The sequence below is a fragment of the Schistocerca piceifrons genome, chromosome X, assembly GCF_021461385.2.
Source record: "Schistocerca piceifrons isolate TAMUIC-IGC-003096 chromosome X, iqSchPice1.1, whole genome shotgun sequence".
In the NCBI taxonomy this organism is placed as follows: domain Eukaryota; kingdom Metazoa; phylum Arthropoda; class Insecta; order Orthoptera; family Acrididae; genus Schistocerca; species Schistocerca piceifrons.
Genome location: NC_060149.1, coordinates 118,094,659 through 118,118,020, shown reverse-complemented (window position 1 = coordinate 118,118,020; position 23,362 = coordinate 118,094,659). Strand labels below are relative to the sequence as shown.

At 38.6% G+C, this 23,362-nt stretch overlaps 1 protein-coding gene across 1 annotated transcript in view; it reads right to left on the bottom strand.

Moving 5' to 3' along the window:
- Positions 1–9,272: 9,272 nt before the first annotated feature.
- LOC124721574 (chondroitin sulfate synthase 2) overlaps positions 9,273–23,362 on the bottom strand; it is a 118,522-nt gene continuing 104,432 nt past the window's right edge. Inside the window, exons 8-9 of the mRNA XM_047246616.1 lie at positions 20,671–20,857; positions 9,273–9,747 (exon numbers count right to left, since the gene is read on the bottom strand). Coding sequence (XP_047102572.1) covers positions 9,413–9,747; positions 20,671–20,857 — 522 coding nt within the window. The 3' untranslated portion in view covers positions 9,273–9,412. The remainder of the gene's footprint in view (positions 9,748–20,670; positions 20,858–23,362) is intronic.

The window sequence follows — 23,362 nt, the reverse complement described above, 5'->3', positions numbered from 1 at the left end:
TAAGGTTATGTAAGTATGTATGCATTATTTTTCAGAATGGTATCTACATCTACATGACTACTCTGCAATTCACATTTAAGTGCTTAGCAGAGGGTTCATCGAACCACAATCATACTATCTCTCTGCCATTCCACTCCCGAACAGCACGCGGGAAAAACAAACACCTAAACCTTTCTGTTCGAGCTCTGATTTCTCTTATTTTATTTTGATGATCATTCCTACCTATGTAGGGTGGGCGCAACAAAATATTTTCGCATTCGGGGTGGCTGAAATTTTGTAAATAGATCTCGCCGTGACGAAAAACGTCTTTGCTGTAATGACTTCCATCCCAATTTGCGTATCATATCTGCCACACTCTCTCCCCTATTACGTGATAATACAAAACGAGCTGCCCTTTTTTGCACCCTTTCGATGTCCTCCATCAATGCCACCTGGTAAGGATCCCACACCGCGCAGCAATATTCTAACAGAGAACGAACGAGTGTAGTGTAAGCTGTCTCTTTAGTGGACTTGTTGCATCTTCTAAGTGTCCTGCCAATGAAACGCAACCTTTGGCTCGCCTTCCCCGCAATATTATCTATGTGGTCTTTCCAACTGAAGTTGTTCGTAATTTTAAGACCCAGGTACTTAGTTGAATTGACAGCCTTGAGAATTGTACTATTTATCGAGTAATCAAATTCCAACGGATTTCTTTTGGAACTCATGAGGATCACCTCACACTTTTCGTTATTTAGCGTCAACTGCCACCTGCCACACCATACAGCAATCTTTTCTAAATCGCTTTGCAATCATTAACAGATGACGAGTCGGAAAGAATAGTGAATGATCCTGCATTTTTGCAATCTGATGAGGACAGTACAGCAGATGAGGTTGAATTTATACTAAGTGATCGTGATTCCACCTCTGAAGTTACATCAGAAAGTAGTTGTGAAGAGGCATGTATTAGGCCTTGCGCTGACAAATATTTTTTTGGAAAAAAGGAGTGCTACAAGTGGTCAAAAGAAGCTCCTCCTACAACTTGTAACCATGCTCACAATATAGTTAGTCGCCTTCCAGGCGCTAGACGCGAAGCAAAAACGCTTGATTCAGCTGACATATTATCTGCCTGGGAATTGTTCATTACTGAAGATTTATTACTCACCAGTATAAACGTCAAGATACACATGTCAAACAAATACAGAGCTCCTCAACCAGCATTCATAAAGCCACTAGATATAATACAACTGAGAGCATTTCTAGATCTGCTTCATTTTTCCTGGCATAATGAAATCTAATTACAAAGATGTTGTTGGACTTTTTGCTAATGATGGAACTGGTTGTGATGTGTTTTGAGCCACTATGAGTGTTCACAGATTTTTATTCATTTTGTCTTGTTTGCGTTTCGACTGTGCTACTACAAGAGATGCTAGGAAGGCTGATGACATACTTACAGCTATTAGATATGTCTGGGAACTCTTTATAGACAAATGCCAAAAGTATTATACTCCAGGAGCAAATGTGATAATCGGTTATATGTTAGTACCCTTTCACGGTAGGTGCAAATTTCGCATGTATATGCCTAAGAAGCCAGCCAAATACGGCCTCAAAGTTATGTGCCTTTGTGATTCACAAACATTCTATTCATGCAATGCCATTTGTCTACACAGGCAAAGGGACACATAAAAGTATATTATCAATTCCAACAGAGGGTGTTTTGAAACTAATAACACTAATTGAGGGAAGCAATAGAAATGTGACAGTAGACAATTGGTTCATGTCACTTGAACTCTGTGATCAACTGGAAGCCAAAAAGTTGACTGTCGTAGGCACTCTAAAGCTAAATAAACTGCAGATCCCAGAAGAATTCAAACCAAACAGAAAGAGGCCAGTAGAATCTTCATTATTTGGGCATAATGAAAGAAAGACAATTTGTTCTTACATCTCTCAGAAAGGTCGAGCTTTGTGTTGCTTTCATCTATGCACTATGATCAGAAAATTCAGTACTCAAAAGAGAAAACCTGAAATGATCATTGATTGCAATGCCACAAAAGGAAGAGTGGATGCACTGGACCAAATTTGCACCAACTATTCAGTATCAAGGCGAACATGCATGTGGCCAATGTCTGTATTTTATGCCATTTTAAACATAGTAGGACTCAATGCTGCTGTTTTACTTCAGTGCACCAAACAACTTGATCAAACTGATGATTTAAAAAGAAGAGAATTGCTACAGAGGCTTGGAATGGATTTAGTACAACCCCATACACAAGGATGAGATATCCTGCCCCCTTCTCGTGAACTGAGAGACGTTGTTGTTAAACTTGGTAGTACTCCTCCTGCCTCAACATCTTCAGAGCCAGAACCCATGAGGAAAGCAAGGTGCCACATGTGTGCAAGAAATGTGGACAAGAAAACCAAAATAGTGTGTGAAAAATGCTCAAAACATGTTTGTCCCGATCACAGATTTTCAGTGTGCCAAAATTGTTTGTAATCATATCTCAAATGCATAAAAATGTTAATAATATTCTCCTGGAGGAGAGAATATGCTTGCTGATACATGTTCCTGAGCTACAGACATCACATTGCCTGCCAACATTTCATAAGAAGACGTTGCAAAGACACAAAGCAGTGACCCAGAACTGACAAAAAGTGAAGAATTCAGACTGCTGTTCCACAGAATTTGTAAAAATATTGATGGATGACAACTACTTTGTGATAATTCTACAAGTAAACTGAGGCTGCATGTTCCTGCATTGTATTGTCAAAAAGTCTTCCATGCACTACATGACGTGTTTCACCGTGGCATCAATGTTATAGTGGACTTGATTCGACATTTCATTTGGCTTTCACCGAAACATGATATAGTCCTAGGGACTAAAATGAGTTCATTGTCAATAAGCAAAAATATCAAAACAGACAACCAGTGCTTTTGAAACTTTCCGTGAAACTGACAGTCACTTCTCGCAGATACACATTGTTCTAATGGGACCATTACCTTCTTCTCAAGACTTCACCTATCTATTAACAATGATTGACAGTAAAATTATAAAGGATGTAGCAACCAGTCGTGGAAACATAATTTATTTATCTTGTTGCAAATCGATTTTGACTGATATCAGTCATCATTGGTGCATTTTTCTAACCGATACATGCCATAAGTAGAAGTACTGTCCTTGCACTGATAATGACTGATACCACTCGAAATCGATTTGCAACAAGATAAATAAATTATTTTTCTCCAACTTGTTACTACATTCTTTATAATTTTATATTCCATGGTTGCTGCACAGAAAGGGAACCTTATGGAGCCCAACATTCAAAAATGATTGACAGGTTTGTACTTTGGCCAGAGGCAGTTCCACTGAGGGACATCTCAGTTGCTATAAGATAATTTTTCCATTACTGGTTGACTTACGTGTTGCTCTGCTGAAGGTTAATTTTGGTTTTCATGTACAGGCTCCAAGCCTGATTTCAGATTCCTTTTGTTATGTCAATACAGAAAGAATATCACTACCAAGTATTAAGTGCTTCTTGTTCCTTCTCACGGATACCTTTCATGTGGTTTGAAGATTGGGAAATTACCTTTGTATGGAATAATTTGCTAAAGATATCAAGTAATGTGAAAGCAAATGAAAAAAGTTGTCATCAATAAACCCAGTTAAGAAAAGAAGTATGTAAATTTCTAATATATTTGACAAATATGACATTCTTATCTGTATCAGAGCACATGTGATTAACACAGGGTCAAATATTCCAGTTACAAATACTAATTTACTTTCTGGTTTATGACATTGTATGATTTTATTTGTGTGGCTCTTGATGCTCAGAGAAAACAAAGACTCAGGAATTTAAAAAAAAATCTATGTTAAGTATTCCTGATGCCTAACAAAAAATGACCAATTTCCATATGTTGCTGATGATGCTTTTGAAATAGTAAGGACTGATAAAACAATAGTGGGGGGGGGGAGTCACTTGGCATTTGGAATTAAATTTAATAAATTATGAAAATCAATCTCGGCATTGTGTGTGTAACTACACAGGTGTGTGTGTGTGTGTGTGTGTGTGTGTGTGTGTGTGTGTGTGTGTGAGGGGGGAGGGGGGGGGGAAGTTACTCCCTTACTCCTACATTATTCATTATTTATATTCTTGCAGAATTTCCCCTACAATAAACAGAAAACACGCGGTCATCTGTGCCTTACATAATTGTATGAAAATGAAAGATGGTTATAGAAGATTCACTTAATCCAGCAATACACACACATATAAAACCATAATACAGTGCATGCTCAGTACGGTGTGCAGATAATATCAGATTTAAATTTAGAAAACATTTTGTGAATAAAATTTACATAAAATAGTACAATGATATTAAAGTGTAATATTTACAATAAATAAAGATATATATGCTTACCTAATATTTACATATCTCGACTTTGGAAAAACTCTTCCCAGGGATATAATGTTGTTACGGTTTGCTTCTGAACACATATCCAAAATTGCACTTTTTTCCAGTTTCATCATTAAAAATTAAGTCTTTCATGATTCAGAGTTAGTATAATTGAAAAGGGAAATCGATAGGTGGATAGTTTGAAGTTTGATAGAATGGGGATTAATGAAGTTCAGTGGCTGGATGAACAGGACTTCTGGTCAGATGAGAACAGGGTTATAACTACAAAATCAAATACAGGTAATGCAGGAGTACATCTAATAATGAATAAGAGAACAGAAATGCAGATAAGCTACTATGAGTAGTATAGTGAATGCATTATTGTACCCAAATAGACACAAAGCCAACACCTACCACAGTAGTAGAAATTTATATGCCAACTAGCTCTGCAGATGATGAATAGATTTAAAGAAACTAAGAAGAGATAAATGAAATTATTCAGATAGTAATGGGATAGTAAGCTTAACTGTGATGGGTGACTGGAATTGGGCAGTAGGAAGAGAACTATAAAACAGCAAGAGAATATGTATGTACTTGGGGGAAAAGAATGAAAGAGGAAGCTGCCTGATAGTATTTAGCACAAAGTGTAATTTCCCCACAGCTTTGGCAAAGAATCATGAAAGAAGGTGATATATGTGCAAGAGACCTGTAGACAGTGAAAGGTTTCAGACTTGTTTTACACTGAGGTGACAAAAGTCATGGGATACCTCCTAATATATTGTTGGACCTCCTTTTGCCTGGCATAGGACAGCAACTTAATGCGGCATGGACTCAACAAATTGGAAGTCCCCTGCAGAAATATTGATCCATGCTGCCTCTACAGCTGTCCATATTTGCAAAATTGTTGCTGGTGCAGGATTTTGTGCACGAACTGGCCTCTCAATTATGTCTCATATATGTTCGATGGCATTCATGTAGGGCAATCTGGTTGGTCAAATCATTTTCTCAATTTGTCCAGAATGTTTTTCAAACCAATCGCAAACTGTTGTTGCCCAGTGACATGGTGCATTGCCATCTATGAAAATTCCATTGTTGTTTGGGAATGTGGAGTCCATGAGTGGGTGGGTGCAAATGGTCTCCCAGTAGCCGAACGTAACCATTTTCAGTCAATGACTGGTGTCCGCCCCGGTAGCTGAATGGTCAGCGTGACAGACTGTCAATCCTAAGGGCCCGGGTTCGATTCCCGGCTGGGTCGGAAATTTTCTCCGCTCAGGGACTGGGTGTTGTGTTGTCCTAATCATCATCATTTCATCCCCATCGACACGCAGGTCGCCGAAGTGGCGTCAAATTGAAAGACCTGCACCAGGCGAATGGTCTACCCGATGGGAGGCCCTAGCCACACGACATTTCCATTTCCAATGACTGGTTCCGCTGGACCAGAGGACCCAGTCCACTCCAGGTAAACACAGCTCATACACCATTACAGAGCCACCAACTGCTTTTACATTGCCTTGTTGACAACTTGGGTCCATGGCTTCATGGGGTCTTATCCACACTCGAACCCTACCATCAGCTCTTACCAACTGAAATCAGGAGTCATCTGACCAGGCCATGGTTTTCTCATCATTTAGGGTCCAACCAACATGATCATGAGGCCAGGTGACACACTGCAGGCAATAATGTCATGGTGTTAGCAAAGGCACTCACATTGGTCCTCTGTTGTCATAGCCCATTAATGCCAAATTTTGCTACACTGTCCTAACAGATACGTTCATCATACCTCCCACACTGATTTCTGCAGTTGTTTCATGCAGTGTTGCTTGTCAGCACTGACAACTCTATGAGAATGCCATTGCTCTCAGTCATTAAGAGGAGGTAATCAGCTACTATGTTGTCTGTGGTGTGACGTAGTGCCTAAAATCTGGTATTTTCAGCACGCTCTTGATGATTTGGATCTCGGAACACTGAATTCTCTAATGATTTCTAAAATGGAATGTCCATTGCATGTAGCTTTAACTACCATTTCGCATTCAAAATATGTTAATTTCCACTGTGTGCGATACTACCACCAACTGTATATGTGCATATCACTATTCCATGACTTTTGTCACCTGAGTCTGTAATAGTAAAACAGAGATTTGAAACTGAGATTTTAAACTGTGAAGCACTTCCATCAGCAGATATGGTCCCTGACCATAATTTACTGGTTGTGAACTCTAGATTAAATCCAAAGAATCTGCAAAAAAGGTAGGAAATTACAGAGATGGGATCTAGATAAGTTGAAAGAATGAGAGGTTGTTGAGAGTTTCAGATGGAGCATTAGGCAACAAATGACTCGAAAACGTGAAAGGAATACTGCAGAAGATGAATGGGCAGCTATGTGAGATGAAATAGTGAAGGCAACAAAGGATCAACTAGGTAAACAGACAAGGCCTAGTAGAAACCCCTTGGCATCACAGAATATATTTAATTTAATTAATGAAAAGATAAAACATAAAAATGGAGCAAATGCAGCAGGTGAAAAATTAGACAAATATCTACAAAATTACACTGAAAGGAAAGCTCAGATGGAAAACAAGTACTAAGCAAAGAAGGGAAAGCTGAAAGGCGAAAGGACTATATAGAGGGGCTATAAAAAGGAACTGGGCTCGAAGGCAATATTATAGAAAGGGAGGAGGGCATAGATGAAGAAGAGATACAGAAATATGATGCTCCAAAAAGAAAGGAAAGGAGAGTCTGACAAAGCAATAAAAGATTTATGCTGGAACAAGGCCCTAAAATACTGACACGAATTACTTACAGCAAAATAGGAAAACTGGTAGAAGCCGACCTAGGGGACAATCAGTTTGGGTTTCGAAGAAATGGTAGAACACTCATGGCAATACTGACCCTACGACTTCTCTTGGAAGAGGGGTTGAGGGAAGGAAAACCTATGTTTACAGTATTGTAGATTTGGATAAAGCTTTTGACAATTTTGAATGGAATGCACTCTTTAAATTTTGCAAGGTATCAGGCATAAACTTCAGGGAGCACAAATTTATTTACAAACTGTAGAGAAACCAGGTGGCCCTTATAAGAGTTGAGAGGAATGAGAGGGAAGCACTGCTTGAGAAGGGAGTGAGACAGGGTAGTAGCCTATCTCTAAGTACAGTCTCTGTACAGTGAGCAAGCTGTGACGGAAAGAAGGAGAAATTCAGAAAGGATGAGCTAACACAAAATAGAGAGAAGAAATAAAAACTTTGTGGTTTGCCAATGATACTGCAATTCTGTCAGAAACAGGAAAGGATTTGGACAGTTTTTTCAGAGGAGGATATAAGATAACCATTAACAACACGGTCTGGGCTTTAAAATAACATATGATGTCCAAAGTAGAGAGGATATAAAATGCAAAATGGCAATGTCAAGAAAGGCATTTAATTCCAGTGTTAGGAAGTCTTCTCTAAAGCTATTTGTCTGGAGTGTAGTCATTTATGGAACCGAAACGTGGAAGATAAGCAGTTTAGACAAGAGAACAAAAGCTTTTTAAATGTCATGCTACAGAAGAATGGTGAAGATTAGATTGGTTGAGCACATAACTGATGCCGAGGTACTGAATAAAAGTGGACAGATAAGAAATTTGCGGCATAACTTGACAAATAGAAGGGATCAGTTAATAGCAGATATTCTGAGACATCAAGGAATAGACAATGCAATACTCGAGAGAAGTGTGGGATGAAAAAATTGCATAAGGAAACCAAGAGACAAGTACAGTAGGCAGGTTGAAATGTATCTGTAGCAGTAGTTATTCAGAGGAGAGGAGGACTGCACAGGATAGAATAGCATGGAGAGCTCCATCAAACCAGCCTTTGGACTGATGACCACAACAACAACAACAACAACAACAACAATGTTCTGGGGGAACCCATCTTTAATAAATAAAGTCTTCATTGCGCAAAAACGTGCTATACGAATAATGTGTGGTGCTCACCCTCAATCATCTTGTAGACATCTGTTTAAGGAGTTGGGCATTCTGACTACTACTTCACACTATATTTATTCCCTCATGTAGTTTGTTGAAAACAATCTACTAAAGTTCGCGACGAACAATGATGTATATAATTATAATACCAGAAGGAAAAATGATAGTCTTTACTCCACATTAAGGTTGTCTTTCGCACAGAAGGGGTGCACAATGTTGCAACAAAAGTTTTTGATCCCTTATCCAATGATATAAAATGTCCGACAGACTGCAAAGTAAAATTTGGAAACAAACTGTGAAAGTTTCTCCTTGACAACTTCTTCTATTCTGTAGAAGAATTTCTATCACTGAAATGTAAAAGATGGTGAGTAAGACTTACTAACTGACAACATCTGTGTATATTTTTTTCTTTTTGGGAAGAAACTTGGTAAAGTTCAGAATGTACCCATATTTACAAATTAACTTGCGATGTGAATGTAGAATGACTCGTTTCACATCATTATGATCTATGTGCAAAATGATACATGGTACATGTAACTAACTAACAACAAGAACAACATATTCATAAATGTCTCAAAACTATGGCAGGAGTAACAAAGAAACACATTCAAACGCAACAAAAGAGACACTTCAGATGAACAGTGTGTGGTAATATTCCATGTCTAACTTTCCATCTAATGTACACTTTTAAAATTTTAGCTTTTGGTCATTTAATACTTGATTACATTTTCAAAGCATGGACTGCAAAAGTGTGTATATAATCACAGTCATCAGCACATATTCTGCAAGTAACTATAAATTTTGTAGACAGACAGAAGTCTGCGTAGTTTGGAACAATGCATTCGCACACCACAGAAACAGAAAAAATGTATTAATTATTCTATGCTGCTAATTAGTAATACAATAAAGTAAATAATTCTGAAAACACAACCAGGCAGTCAAACTTAATTAAAGTCTTGCAACAGATTATGTTATTTTCAAGCAAAAAGCAGCATCCAAGTTCTGTTCAACAACATCCATTAACTCTTTTACACATATTCATATCACAAGCCTTTATACATACAAGAATACATAAAAGATAGTATGCTTTATAAAGTGTGACCTGTCTTATATTCGATTATAGCATGTGCTAATTGGCTCCTGTGTCCTAAATTAAAAGCTCTTTGCTGCTCACAATCCTGCAATAGCTGTAATCCATAAAGCACTGAACAGTTTCTTTCTCTGTGCCTTATTCTGAGGCCAGGCTCCACAGCACGAAGAACGTGACAATTGCTTGCACAAACAAACATAGAATACAATGAATTTATAGAACAGCCATAACTAAAATCTGATCCAACGAAAGTACGATTTCTCGTAGTAACAAGTGAGTTGATATCACGATCATTTTGCACGGTTGGAATTATATGTTCCACTTGTCTGCGAACTGCAAAATAAAAAACAAAAGGTTGGTTTTTGAAGGATTTACGAAACAGTGACTGACATATTACAAACATCAGCATGTGAGTTTTAGTACGGTAAAAGCATTGCAAATATAAACAAACTCAAAACTGCAATGTATGTTGTAAATTAAAAATTTGCATATGGCAACACAAGGAAAATTTTCTACACCTTGACAGACTGAAGCCACTAAACTGCTCACCACATTACCAACAAGAACTTTATTCGCACATATTCTCTCTAAAATATTGTGAGAAAAATAATTTTAAGAAAACAAATGCTTAATAACCACAATAAGACCCCTGTTATTTAAGACAATTAGAATTTGACAGTTAGGCAACCAGTTAATGTATTTGTGAACACATTAACTTTTGTAAAAATTGCAATGTCAAGAAGGATGTGTGTCACAGAAATGAAATTTATATCACAGATTAGGTACATGTCAACACACAAAAAATAAGGACACAGGACTGTAGATGATCTACAACTTTGAGCATATGAATTTGGTGAAATGGGCTTTGCCTGAAACCAATAAATAATAATAAATAAAAAACTCTCAGAATTCATCCTCTAACAATTGTAGCATGGAATCAAAAGGGGTGGGGGCTGGATTTGTTCCCAGGGCAATCTCCCTCTACACAGTTTTATGTGAGTCCACATAGTACCAACAACAACAGTTGATGGTGGACAATTAACCCTTTAACTGCTGTAAACGTGTCAACGCACGCGCCTTTGTACCTGTCCCTGTGTGCTCTGAACGTGTTTACGTGCGCCACCAGTCCTTCTACCCGGTACTCTGAATGTGTCTATCCTTTCTTTCAGGAGTGCTAGTTCTGCAAGGTTCGCAGGAGAGCTTCTGTAAAGTTTGGAAGGTAGGAAATGAGATACTGGCAGAAGTAAAGCTGTGAGGACCGGGCGTGGGTCGTGCTTCGGTAGCTCAGATGGGAGAGCACTTGCCCGCGAAAGGCAAAGGTCCCGAGTTCGAGTCTTGGTCGAGCACACAGTTTTAATCTGCCAGGAAGTTTCAATCAATGGAATGTTAAACGCTCTTAACCAACCTTGGTTGTGCATCCAAGAACACTTGCAGCAGATTGGTAAAGACAAACAACGCTAACTGATACACCACATACAATTTATTGCTTCAGCGGTACAATACGGAAGCTTTTTTTTCTTTTTCTTTTTTCTCTTTTATTAAATTGCTTGTTCACTGGAGATGAAAAATAGGTCATGTATGATAATCCAAAATGCAAAAGGCAGTGGCTCTCTCTGAATGAATTGCCACAATGTACAGCTAGTCCAGGTTTACTCCCCAAAAAGGCACTTTTGTGTGTTTGGTGGAGTATTCAAAGGGTTGTTTGTTTTGAAGTGCTGAAAGCTGGATCAACAGTGAATGAAGAACTTTACTGTCAACAACTGGATTGAATAAATCGATCTTCAACTGAAATATGCCCAGTGATTTTCAACAGAAAAGGTGTTATTCTGCAACACAATAATAGATTGGCACTGCACAAGACGAACCCAGGAAAAACAATCAATGAATTGGGGTGGGAGGTATTGCCTCACCCATCATACCTGCCCGATATTGGGCCATCAGATTTTCATTTATTCTGATTGCTACAATACTTTCTAAGTGGCAAGAAAATGTGAAACTGTGGATGAGATCCAAAATGCCACCTCCATATGAAGGGCTTATTTCAATAGTGGTACAAGTCCGTTTTTCTTCATATTGAGATACACAGTCCTAAAGTTAAATGAGTGCTGAAAAATCTGCAGTCGAGATACCAGAAATATTCAAACATATGGCTTCTTGCTAGAGATGAACCTTTCTTTCTTTCCTTTTTTTTATCTATAATTTCAGAAGCATTATAGGCAGAAAAGTGGAGGTAATGGACTTGTACCACTATTGAAATAAGCCCTTCACATATTTTCCTCAAAACCCAATTGATTTTTATCGATCTGGCATTGAAAATTTCCACACTAGATGGCAAAAGGTACTGAATAATGAAGGTGATTACATTGCTGGCTAAAAATAAAACCATGTTAATGATTCATCTGTTTTAATGTAATGTATAAAAATGACATTACTTTCCAGTCCCCCTAATATAAGATAATAATTGATGTCAGTTATCTATAACTGAGAAATGGGCTACAGAATAATCCAGTAGGAAAAGGCATGTATAAAGAGATGACCATTCTGAACACAAACCTTCAAATAAATACACATTTCATTATCAGCAGACTTGTTGAAACGCATAATTTTTGTTATTTTGGCCACTTAAATGGACAAACAGGTGAAGGTGTCTCCTACGCTATGGTGGATAATAATTTTAGGTGATGTTTCTAACCTAAAATGCTGGTCAGTATGACTGGCAATCATTTTATCCTGCATTAATTATTGTATTGCTATATGCAGTCTTAACTATCTGTCACAATCATTGTACAGTAATGCCCCTGCATCCACAGTACTTCACAGTCACAAACATTTATTCACTGAACCTTGTGGGATTGGTGGAAAAAATTGTGAGAACAATTGAACCTCCTAGCTATCATCTAATTTTTGTATCCTTTTCTCCTTTTTCTGTTCAGTAAGAAGTAGATACTGAAGTAACATAATAAAGGAAATTAAATTACACTTAAGCCAATTTTTTCTAGTCTTACATGTATGTAGAGACAATTGTAAATAAATTAACAAATTTTGTATTTTTCTTGCTACTTAAGATTCATGGATGGATACAATTTTTTAAAAATCATCTCTTGGGAAAAGTTAAATGTATAGCATAAAATTGGCCCTGTTTCACAAATATATAAATTTACAAGTTTTCCTAGGGCATATAACACACATTCTGGATGGTTAGTAGTGACTGCTCTCTTTCATTCTTCTCCTGTGCTCAAATAACTCTGATGCACTTCAAATTAAATTTAGATACTGCCTCAATACTCAAGCACATTCCTCTTCCCTCCGCTGTGCTTATGCATAAAGTACAGGGTGCAACATGAAAACTTCCTTATTTAAAAAAATCATAAAACAGGAAGCATTGGTGATATCAATTTAATTTCCTTTTCTTTACATAGAGGTACATTTAAAGTTTTATTTATTTTGAAAATGATATCTAGAAGGTGGCCTCCATTCTGCTCAATGCATTTGGAGAGTGTAAATTGGCAGTTTCAGTCCACTTTGTCCAACATGTCTGCATCTATGTTGGCAATAGCAGCACAAATATTGTCCCACAGCTCACTCAGGGTCTGTTGACGACTGGTGCACACCAAGGATTTAAGATAATCCCATAAGAAAAAGTCACAGGTGGGTTAAATTTGGTGAGTGTGCTGGCCACTGAAAATTGACATTCAATGACATGAGACAGTCGGGGTTGTATTCATGCAAGAATGTCATTGATGTTTGTGCCATACAAGCCACGGTGCTGTCTTGTTGGAGCCAAACAGTCCCCATATCCATTTTTTCAAGTTCAGGAACAAAAAAAATTTCTCAGTCATCATGACACAATGCTAAAAAGTGACTGTAACTGCCCTATCATTCTCTTTGAAAAACCATGGGCCAATAATGTCAATTGTATTTAATGCACACCAAATAGTCACATGTTCTGTATGCAGGGGCTACTCATGAAGTTCTCGGGGGTTCATGCCAAACGTCGCTGAAGACCACAAGGACATCATAAGGAAGGTTTTCGATCAAGACTTCACATGCATTTTTTCATGAAAGAAAATCACACTGATTAAGTATGTACACTACTGCCAGTTTATATGGATGAAATTTCAACTCTTCATGAAGAATTTGTCTCACTGTGTGATCAAAAATTGCAAGAGCAGCTACATGTTTGTGTCCAGATCACTTGGGAGAATTCAAAATCACCAGTTTTACTTTCTCGAAATTTCCTGGTGTCCAGGTGGTTCTTGAAGGTCCTGCTTTCTTTTCTGCACACTACCAGTATCCATAAATGTGTCCACCCACATAACAATAGACTTTTGATCAGGAACATGACTTGCAGGTGTGATATTAAACTGTTCCCCAAATGCACACTGGGTTGCGATGACTGGCCATTCGAAAAGAATGTCGCCACAGCGGATGCGCACTCCTCTCTCACCATCCACTGCATGACTGCTGCTAAACCAACTTTCGGAGAGGGGAGGGGAAAAAAACACACACACACACACACACACACACACACACACACACACACACAGAGAGAGAGAGAGAGAGAGAGAGAGAGAGAGAGAGAGAGAGAGAGAGAGAGAGAGTTAAATTTCACCCTTTCAAATTCGCTCCATCCCACACAACAATGAGCAACAGCCACTGTGTGGCACGTGTTTCAAATAAGGAAGTTCCTGCACCACGCCTTGTATGTTTTGCTGTTGTCCTACTTCACAACTCATTCTTCATTCCACTATAATGTTCAGCTTAGACTCACAGCTCTCCATTACTTCACGTTTAGCATCAGGGGGGCAAGATACACTAACTGTGTAACAATGGAAGAATTTTGTGGTCAGAGGAGGAGGAGGATATTAGTGTTTAACGTCCCGTCGACAACGAGGTCATTAGAGACGGAGCGCAAGCTCGGGTGAGGGAAGGATGGGGAAGGAAATCGGCTGTGCCCTTTCAAAGGAACCATCTTTGTGGTCAGAAGTCCATCTACTTCTCCATCTGTACTCCACAAGTTACTGTACAGTGTGTGAGAAGTCTCATTTTTCTCCATTCCTATTCCATTCACGTATGGCACAAAAGAAACAAGACTGCTGGTATGCTTTTATATGGGCGCAAATTTCTCTAATTTTAGCATCGTGATAATTATGTCATATGTATGGTGGAGAAACTAGTATGTTTCTTGACTCATTCTGTAATGCATGCAATCAGAATTTTGGGAATAAGGCTTTCATTGATGCACACCATCACTCTTGCAATGTCTCCTATTGGAGTCTGCTGAGCTTCTGTGTGACACTCTCAGCACTCCCGTGATACTCATGTTGACTAAACAAATCCAAGACAAATTGTGCAATTCTTCTTTGAATCCTGTGTATTTCTTCCATTAATCCAACTTGGTAAGAATCCCAAACTGATAAACAATACTCAAAATTGGTTGAATGAATGTCTTGTGTGCGAATTATACTTCCTCAGGATTCTTCCAATACTAGCATCTACCACTCCCATGACTTTATTTATGTGGTTATTCCATCTTAAATTTCTCTGTACGGAAACTCTTAGATACTTGAAGATTGTGTATGATTCCAGTGAGTGATCACTGATCATGCTGTCATACAATATCAGATCCTTGCATAAATTTAAATGCATTACATTATACACTAGACTCTCGCTAATCTGGCCCTCAGTAGTTCAGCCTCTCAGTAATCCAGCACACATCCAAAAACATGTGCACAATGAATTATCATGTACAACAATACTTAATTAAACAACACTTTATATACTGTATTTGAAATTGCAGCTGAATCATGTCTGTTAAAAGGAAACACATTATGCTAGACTTCAAACAGAAACTCAAAATTTCAAATAAGTTAAATCAAGGTTCTTCGCAGAAAGTCATTGCTGCTGAGTTCAGTGTTGGACGAGCTACTGTTAATGACATTAAAAAGAAAGATGTTATTCAACAGCACTCAACACAAATGGATACTGAGTTGGGAGAATGGAAGGTTATGCAAAAGAATGAGAATGAAGAACTGGACATAGCTGTTTATAGATGGTTCATACAACAACACAGTAAAGGAATTCCAGTCAGTGGCCGATTATAAAGGAAAAAGCAGCTGCATTTAACAAAAACTTGGCGGTAGTAACCTGTTTTGCAGAGAGCGAAGGTTGGCTATCAAACTGGAAAAAATGACATGGCATTCGGCAGCTGACAGTCACTAGGGAAAGTCGCTCAGCTAACAATAAGGATGGGGGTGAGTCTGTAAGCAAGATACGGAAGATTATAGAAGAAGAAGATTATTTAACTGCTGATGCCTTGTATAATGCTAATGAAACAGGACTTTTACAAGATGCTCCCTTCAAAAACATTAGTTGCTAAGGATGAGAAGGAAGCTTGTGGTTACAAGCAACAGAAACAGCGCGTAACATTACTGGCATGTTGTAATGCAAATGGGAGTCATGAACTACTGCTTATGGTGACTGGAAAATCCCAACATCCACATTGTTTTCAACACACTGACATAAATACTATACCAGTGCAGTATAGTGCTCAGAAGAAAGCGTGGATGGACAGACAAATATTCTCTTGGTGGTTCCATGAAACGTTTGTAGCAGCAGTGAGAAAAGAACTAAAGAAAAAGCTTCCACTGAAAGCTATCCTTATAATTGACAATGCTCCCAGTCACCCCTCAGATGTTTCTCTAAAGACCGATGGTATACATGTACAAGCACTCTTTCTCCCAACCAATGTGACAGCCCCAATTCAGCCCATGGACCAGGGAATTTTGGAATCAATGAAACGTCACTATCAACATTCGCTTCTCGTCTCCTTGCTGAACGAAACTGGAAACAACTCTATTGAGACTATGCTGAAGGTGTGGAAAGCAATTAACATACATGATGTTTTTTCCAAGCAGCCGAAGCATGGGATAAAGTGGAGAATGCTACCATAATGAAGAGATGGAGAAAATTGTGGCCATCCATTGATGCCGAATTGGATCTAGTAGTGAGTGACAGTGATGAGCCAGTCAATTCGAAATTTTCCATTACTTTGTACTCTGACATGTTCCATAACGTTCCAGAAGGAGAAGAAATTAATGATGACGATGTTACTAAGTGGCTGAATGAGGAAAACTGTGATACGGACCAAACTCTAACAGATGAAGAAATAATCAAAAGTGTGCAAGAAAGTAATGATGAAAGTGATGAAGAAGAGGACACAGGAGGAGAGAGCGTGAAGATTTCTCACACTGCTGGTGCTGAAGCTGCCAAGGTCTTCCTGGAGTACATTATGGAACAACCGAATACATGCAGCAGTGATGTAATGCTTGTAAAGCGGTTGCATGATAAAGCATGCCACCATCACGTATCATCATTGCAACAGTTAAAAATTATAGACATGTTTCAAAGTGAGTAATACAACTGTATAATTATGTACAGTACACACTCAAGGGAGAAGTTTTTTTTGAAAATTAATGTATTTTAAGATTTAATAAAATGTATCCTCTATATTTTAAAATTGTATCCCTTGGTTTAATAAAGAACAGTACACTATATCTCCTATGTTTTCAAAATAAATAAAAAACAAAATAAATGAATAAAATAAATTTCAGACACTCAATAATTCGGCACTTCCGCTAATCCGGCACCCATATATACCCAGAAATGGCCAGATTAGCAAGAGTCTAGTATATTTATTTATGTTTAGAGTCAGCTACCAATCTTCGCACGTGGCACTGATCATCTGCACGTCTCTCCGCATTTTGTAACAAGTTTCAAACAATGTCACCCTCATGTACAAAATTGTGTCATCTAAGAACAGTCCTTAGTTGTTATCTGCCAAACATTTATATACAGGGTGATTCAGGAGGAATATCACATAATTTGTGAGGTGGTCCTACATGTGAAAATAAACTGAAAAAGTCCTATGAACATGTGTCCAATTTTCAATCGTGGAACTGGAGTGGGTTGAAGACTATGCACATCCATGAATGATTATGAAGATAAGTGTGAATATTACTTACCAAAATGCTGTGTAGGTGCTGTGGTGGGCAAATAATGGTGGAACAGATGACAAATACATCCTGCAAGAGGTGTTCAAAGAGCCCACCCATCTCAATGCACTTGTCAACTGATTGAAGGATACACTGTGTTGCACATCGATCATCATCTCAGCAGGCTTTAATGTGGGCAACAGTGTCGGAGTAACAAGTTCTTCATGTGTATTCAACTTTGTAGCATCCACATCCCCCTTTAACCATCCCCATAAACAGAAGTATAATGGGTTAGGCCAGGTGGTCTGGCAGGGCACTTAAGGGGTCCGCCATGATCAATCCACCATTGAGGAAATGTGTTATTCAGAAACTGGGATACTTGTGTGGTACAGTGATTCGGTGACCTATCATGTTGCAGATACATTTGCCATCATAGCTCTAATGTCACGACTTCCAAAAGTGCAAGTAGAGCTTCTATCAGAAAATGTACATTTGCTGCGACTGTCATGTAATTTGGTAGGAACACAGGCCATATCACCATGGCATCAATCATATCACACCAGACATTCACTGAGAACCTAACTTGAAATCTTGTTACCCTAGTGTCATGTGGGTTCTCCATCACCCAAATATGAGAACTGTGGGTGTTCATGATACCATTGCATGTAAACCTAGCCTCATCTGTAAATAAAGTGTACTGCACAATGTCTCTGTTTACAGCCAACTATTCACAAAAGTTTTTTTGCTTACTGAGTCACTTGAATGCAGATGTTTACTGAGCTGCACATGGAATGGGTACAAGCCCTCAGAATGTAATGTACGAGGTGCGGCTAGAAAAAACATTTATTTACAATTATTTACAATTTCATGTTATCTCCTTCAATGTACTCTCCTCCTCGGTCTCTACACCGCTCCATACGAATTTTCCACTGTTCATAGCAATGCTGCAGATCATTTTCGGTAAGTCCATACATTACTTCCATCGCTTTTTCTTTTACTGCTTCAGCAGTCTCAAATCTAGTTCCTTTCAAAGCTGACTTGACTTTAGGGAAAAGAAAAAAGTCACAGGGGGCCAAATCAGGTGAGTAGGGTGGATGATCTAAGATGGGAATGTTGTGTTTTGCCAAAAACGTCTTCACTGACAATGCACTGTGAGCTGGGGCATTGTCTTGGTGAAGGATCCATGACTTTTTTCTCCACAAATCGTTCCGTTTTCTCCGTACTCGCTCACGTAGGGTAGCCAGGACGCTAATGTAGTAATGCTGATTCACTGTTTGTCCCTCTGATACCCAATCAATGTGCACAATCCCTTTGATGTAAAAAAAAAAAAAAAAAAAAAAAAAAAATCATCATTGCCTTGAATTTCGATTTTGACATTCGTGCTTTTTTTTTTTTGGCGTGGAGAACCAGGAGTTTTCCAATGCATCGATTGGCGTTTAGTTTCGGGATCGTAAGTAAAAAACCACGATTCATCGCAAGTAATAACATTTTGTAAGAAGGTGGGATCACTTTCAATGTTTTCCAGGATGTCAGAACAAATCATTCTTCGGGGTTCCTTCTGTTCAATTGTGAGACACTTTGGAACCATTTTTGAACACACTTTGTTCATGTTGAAACTTTCATGAAGAATCTGCCTAACACTTTCCTTGTCAACTCCTGTTAACTCAGACATTGCTCCGATTGTTAAACGGCGATCTTGTCGAACAAGTTTACCGATTTTTTCAATGTTTGCATCAGTTTTTGCTGACAATGGTCTGCCAGTGCGAGTGTCATCACTGGTGTCTTCGTGGCCATCTTTAAATCGTTTAAACCACTCAAACACTTGTGTTCGCGATAAACAATCATCGCCGTACACTTGTTGTAACATTACAAACGTTTCACTTGCAGATTTTCCTAGTTTGAAACAAAATTTGATGTTAACACGCTGTTCTTTCTGTACACTCAACATTTTCCGACGCACAGACAAAACGTCAACTACTTAAAACAGATGCCACGGGCAGACTGAGTGCAGGAGGCAGATGAAACTCGAGCAGTAGGCGGAACGAGAGTCACGTGACAGGCCACGCAACTTTCAGCCTTATTGCATTCGTTTTATTGTTTCACCAGTACTAGTCCGGTTTTTTTCTAGCCACACCTCGTATGCCACATTCAAGTTTGTGGAATATGGAGCTGATGGCTAATGCATCATGTATTGGTGGTGGGACTCCATTGTGCCATTACAATAATGTCTTCCCTTTCCTCAACTGACTGGATGGCCTCACATTCTGATGTTATGTATACCCTGGGTAGTGTTCCGGATTCACAAAATGTTTGAAAAACCCTGGGAAATACCCTGGCACAGGGGTTTGTCAGTCAGGGAAACGTATCTGGTATTCTGTTACAGCTGCAGGGGCACTGAAACTAGAGTACCTGTACATGCCTGTGAATTCTGCATAGGTGAAAAAAAGTATGCGGCATGTTGGTATTAACAGACACAACGGACTTGCTCAGTTAAACAACACTCAAGCACGAAATGCACACAGCCTCATGACTGCTCACTTATCCAACCCACAATTACACACTGGGTACTCTTGCAGCTGTTGCCTCAGAGCAACGTCACAGTGCTGCTATCTGCTGGAGAACCTTCATCCCTCTCTTGTAGGATGGATCAGTCATCTGTCCCACCGTTATTCCATCCACCACAATACCCACACAGCATTTTGGTAAGTAATATTCACACTAATCTTCATATTTTTTCATGGATGTGCGCTGTCTTCAACCTGCTCCATAATGATCGAAAATCAGACCCATGTTCCTACGACTCTTTCGGTCTGTTTTCGCATGTAGAATCACCTCACAAATTATGTGACATTCCTCTTGAATCATCCTGTATATCATGAGCAACAGAAGCCCTGTCACACTACTTTGAGGTGTGCTGGGTTCTACGTTTCCTTCTGATTATGCCTCTCCATTAAAACTGACACACAGAGTTCACTCTGCAAGGAAGTCTTAAATCCAACAAAATATGTGTTTGGCTATTCTGTATATAGGTTTTCCTAGTGACAGCTTATTTCTATTCAAAAATTAATCTGTGATACAGAAGCTGTTGTTAAGACAATGTAATTATACTAGGCATCCAAAACATTTCTGCTGTCAGACATTTTATTCCCATGCACAGATTGTCAAAGGGTTACACAGCTGTGTGTTTCACACATTTGTGTGTCAAAGCTAGATTCATAGTTATGATCTATTATCAAAAATATAAAATGAAAGAAGTGATTACCTGCAAGGTAGTCCTTTGCATAAAATGCCAGATTACTTTTGCTAAATGAATCATAATGACCATAATTTTTGTTTATGTCCAGATCTATTGGTCTTTGTACTTCAGGTGTATACACAATATCAGGATTGAACTCTGTGAATGGTATAGGGCTAAACACCTGCCACTGAAGGACTGTATTCATCCGAACCTGTTAAGTATAATGAAAAAAAGCATATATTTAGAAACAATTATTTTGTCACACACTTTATTAATGCTACATGTTTTGTAAAATGTAGGCAGTTCATGTATGATACCCAGTAAATAAACTATCATGAACTGAATATGAAACAGAAGCAATAGGAAAACTTGGAGTATGAATATAACTCTGGCTGCCCAATGTTCATTGCTTGGGAAAGATTGTAAACTCACTCATATATATGTGGCAGAACATTAATCAAGTTAAATACATATTTGACTATGTCTTCCACCCTTTGAATTTTATGTTTAAAAAAACATTCACTCTTATTCTTTAACCTTCCTTCTCAACTTAGTGCATATATTTGCTTTTCCAAATTCTGAGGAAGGAGCCATAGGCTGCAATTATGTGTGTTGAACACACACTGAATTTTACTTTCATTAATAGTGAGTATTTACATTTCTTCTTCATTTTGACTTCACAAACCAGATGCTTCCATGCAGCTCAATTTTTACCTTTGCAAACATATTCCTACAATTTCCATGCAGATGTTATACATAAAGATCATTTGTTTTCTTTCTCTGAATTTGTTACTCTCTTAATACTATTCCTACAGAATTCAAAGCTTTCACTTATTTTTATTTAATATTACTTATCAGATACATATCAAGACCTCAGATGGAAACCCAGTTCTAAGCAAAGAAGGGAAAGCAGAAAGGTGGAACGAGTATATAGAGGGCCTATACAAGGGCGATGTACTTGAGGACAATATTATGGAAATGGAAGAGGATGTAGATGAAGATGAAATGGGAGATATGATATTGCGTGAAGTTTGACAGAGCACTGAAAGACCTGAGTCGAAACAAGGCCCCCGGAGTAGACAACATTCCATTAGAACTACTGACAACCTTGGGAGAGCCAGTCCTGACAAAACTCTATCATCTGGTGAGCAAGATGTATGAGACAGGTGAAATACCCTCAGACTTCAAGAAGAATATAATAATCCCAATCCCAAAGAAAGCAGGTGTTGACAGATGTGAAAATTACTGAACTATCAGTTTAATAAGTCACAGCTGCAAAATACTAACGCGAACTCTTTACAGACGAATGGAAAAACTTATAGAAGCCGACCTCGGGGAAGATCAGTTTGGATTCCGTAGAAATGTTGGAACACGTGAGGCAATACTGACCCTACGACTTACCTTAGAAGAAAGATTAAGGAAAGGCAAACCTACGTTTCTAGCATTTGTAGACTTAGAGAAAGCTTTTGACATTGTTGATTGGAATACTCTCTTTCAAATTCTGAAGGTGGCAGGGGTAAAATACAGGGAGCGAAAGGCTATTCACAATTTGTACAGAAACCAGATGGCAGTTATAAGAGTCGAGGGGTATGAAAGGGAAGCAGTGGGTGGGAAGGGAGTGAGACAGGGTTGTAGCCTCTCCCCGATGTTATTCAATCTGTATATTGAGCAAGCAATAAAGGAAACAAAAGAAAAGTTCGGAGTAGGTATTAAAATCCATGGAGAAGAAATAAAAACTTTGAGGTTCGCCGATGACATTGTAATTCTGTCAGAGACAGCAAAGGACTTGGAAGAGCAGTTGAATTGAATGGACAGTGTCTGGAAAGGAGGGTATAAGATGAACATCAACAAAAGCAAAACGAGGAGAATGGAATGTAGTCGAATTAAGTCAGGTGATGCTGAGGGAATTAGATTAGGAAATGACACACTTAAAGTAGTAAAGGAGTTTTGCTATTTGGGGAGCAAAGTAACTGATGATGGTCGAAGTAGAGAGGATATAAAATGTAGACTGGCAATGGCAAGGAAAACGTTTCTGAAGAAGAGAAATTTGTTAACATCGAGTATTGATTTAAGTGTCAGGAAGTCGTTTCTCAAAGTATTTGTATGGAGGGTAGCCATGTATGGAAGTGAAGCGTGGACGATAAATAGTTTAGACAAGAAGAGAATAGAAGCTTTCGAAATGTGGTGCTACAGAAGAATGCTGAAGATTAGATGGGTAGATCACATAACTAATGAGGAGGTATTGAATAGAATTGGGGGGAAGAGGAGCTTGTGGCACAACTTGACTAGAAGAAGGGATTGGTTGGTAGGACATGTTCTGAGACATCGAGGGATCACCAATTTAGTATTGGAGGGCAGTGTGGAGGGTAAAAATCGTAGAGGGAGACCAAGAGATGAATACACTAAGCAGATTCAGAAGGATGTAGGTTGCAGTAGGTACTGGGAGATGAAGAACCTTGCACAGGATAGAGTAGCATGGAGAGCTGCGTCAAACCAGTCTCAGGACTGAAGAGCACAACAACAACAACAACAACAACAACAACAACATGTTCCATACAGTGATTACTTGCCCTAAATTTGGAACACGTCAAAATTTTACGTGTACTTAGTTACACATCAGCACTAATAATGGTGTGGTGATATTCGGTCTGAAGACTTGTCTGATGTACCTAGTCTGTCCTGCACAAGCGTCTTCATTTCTGCATGACTATTGGAA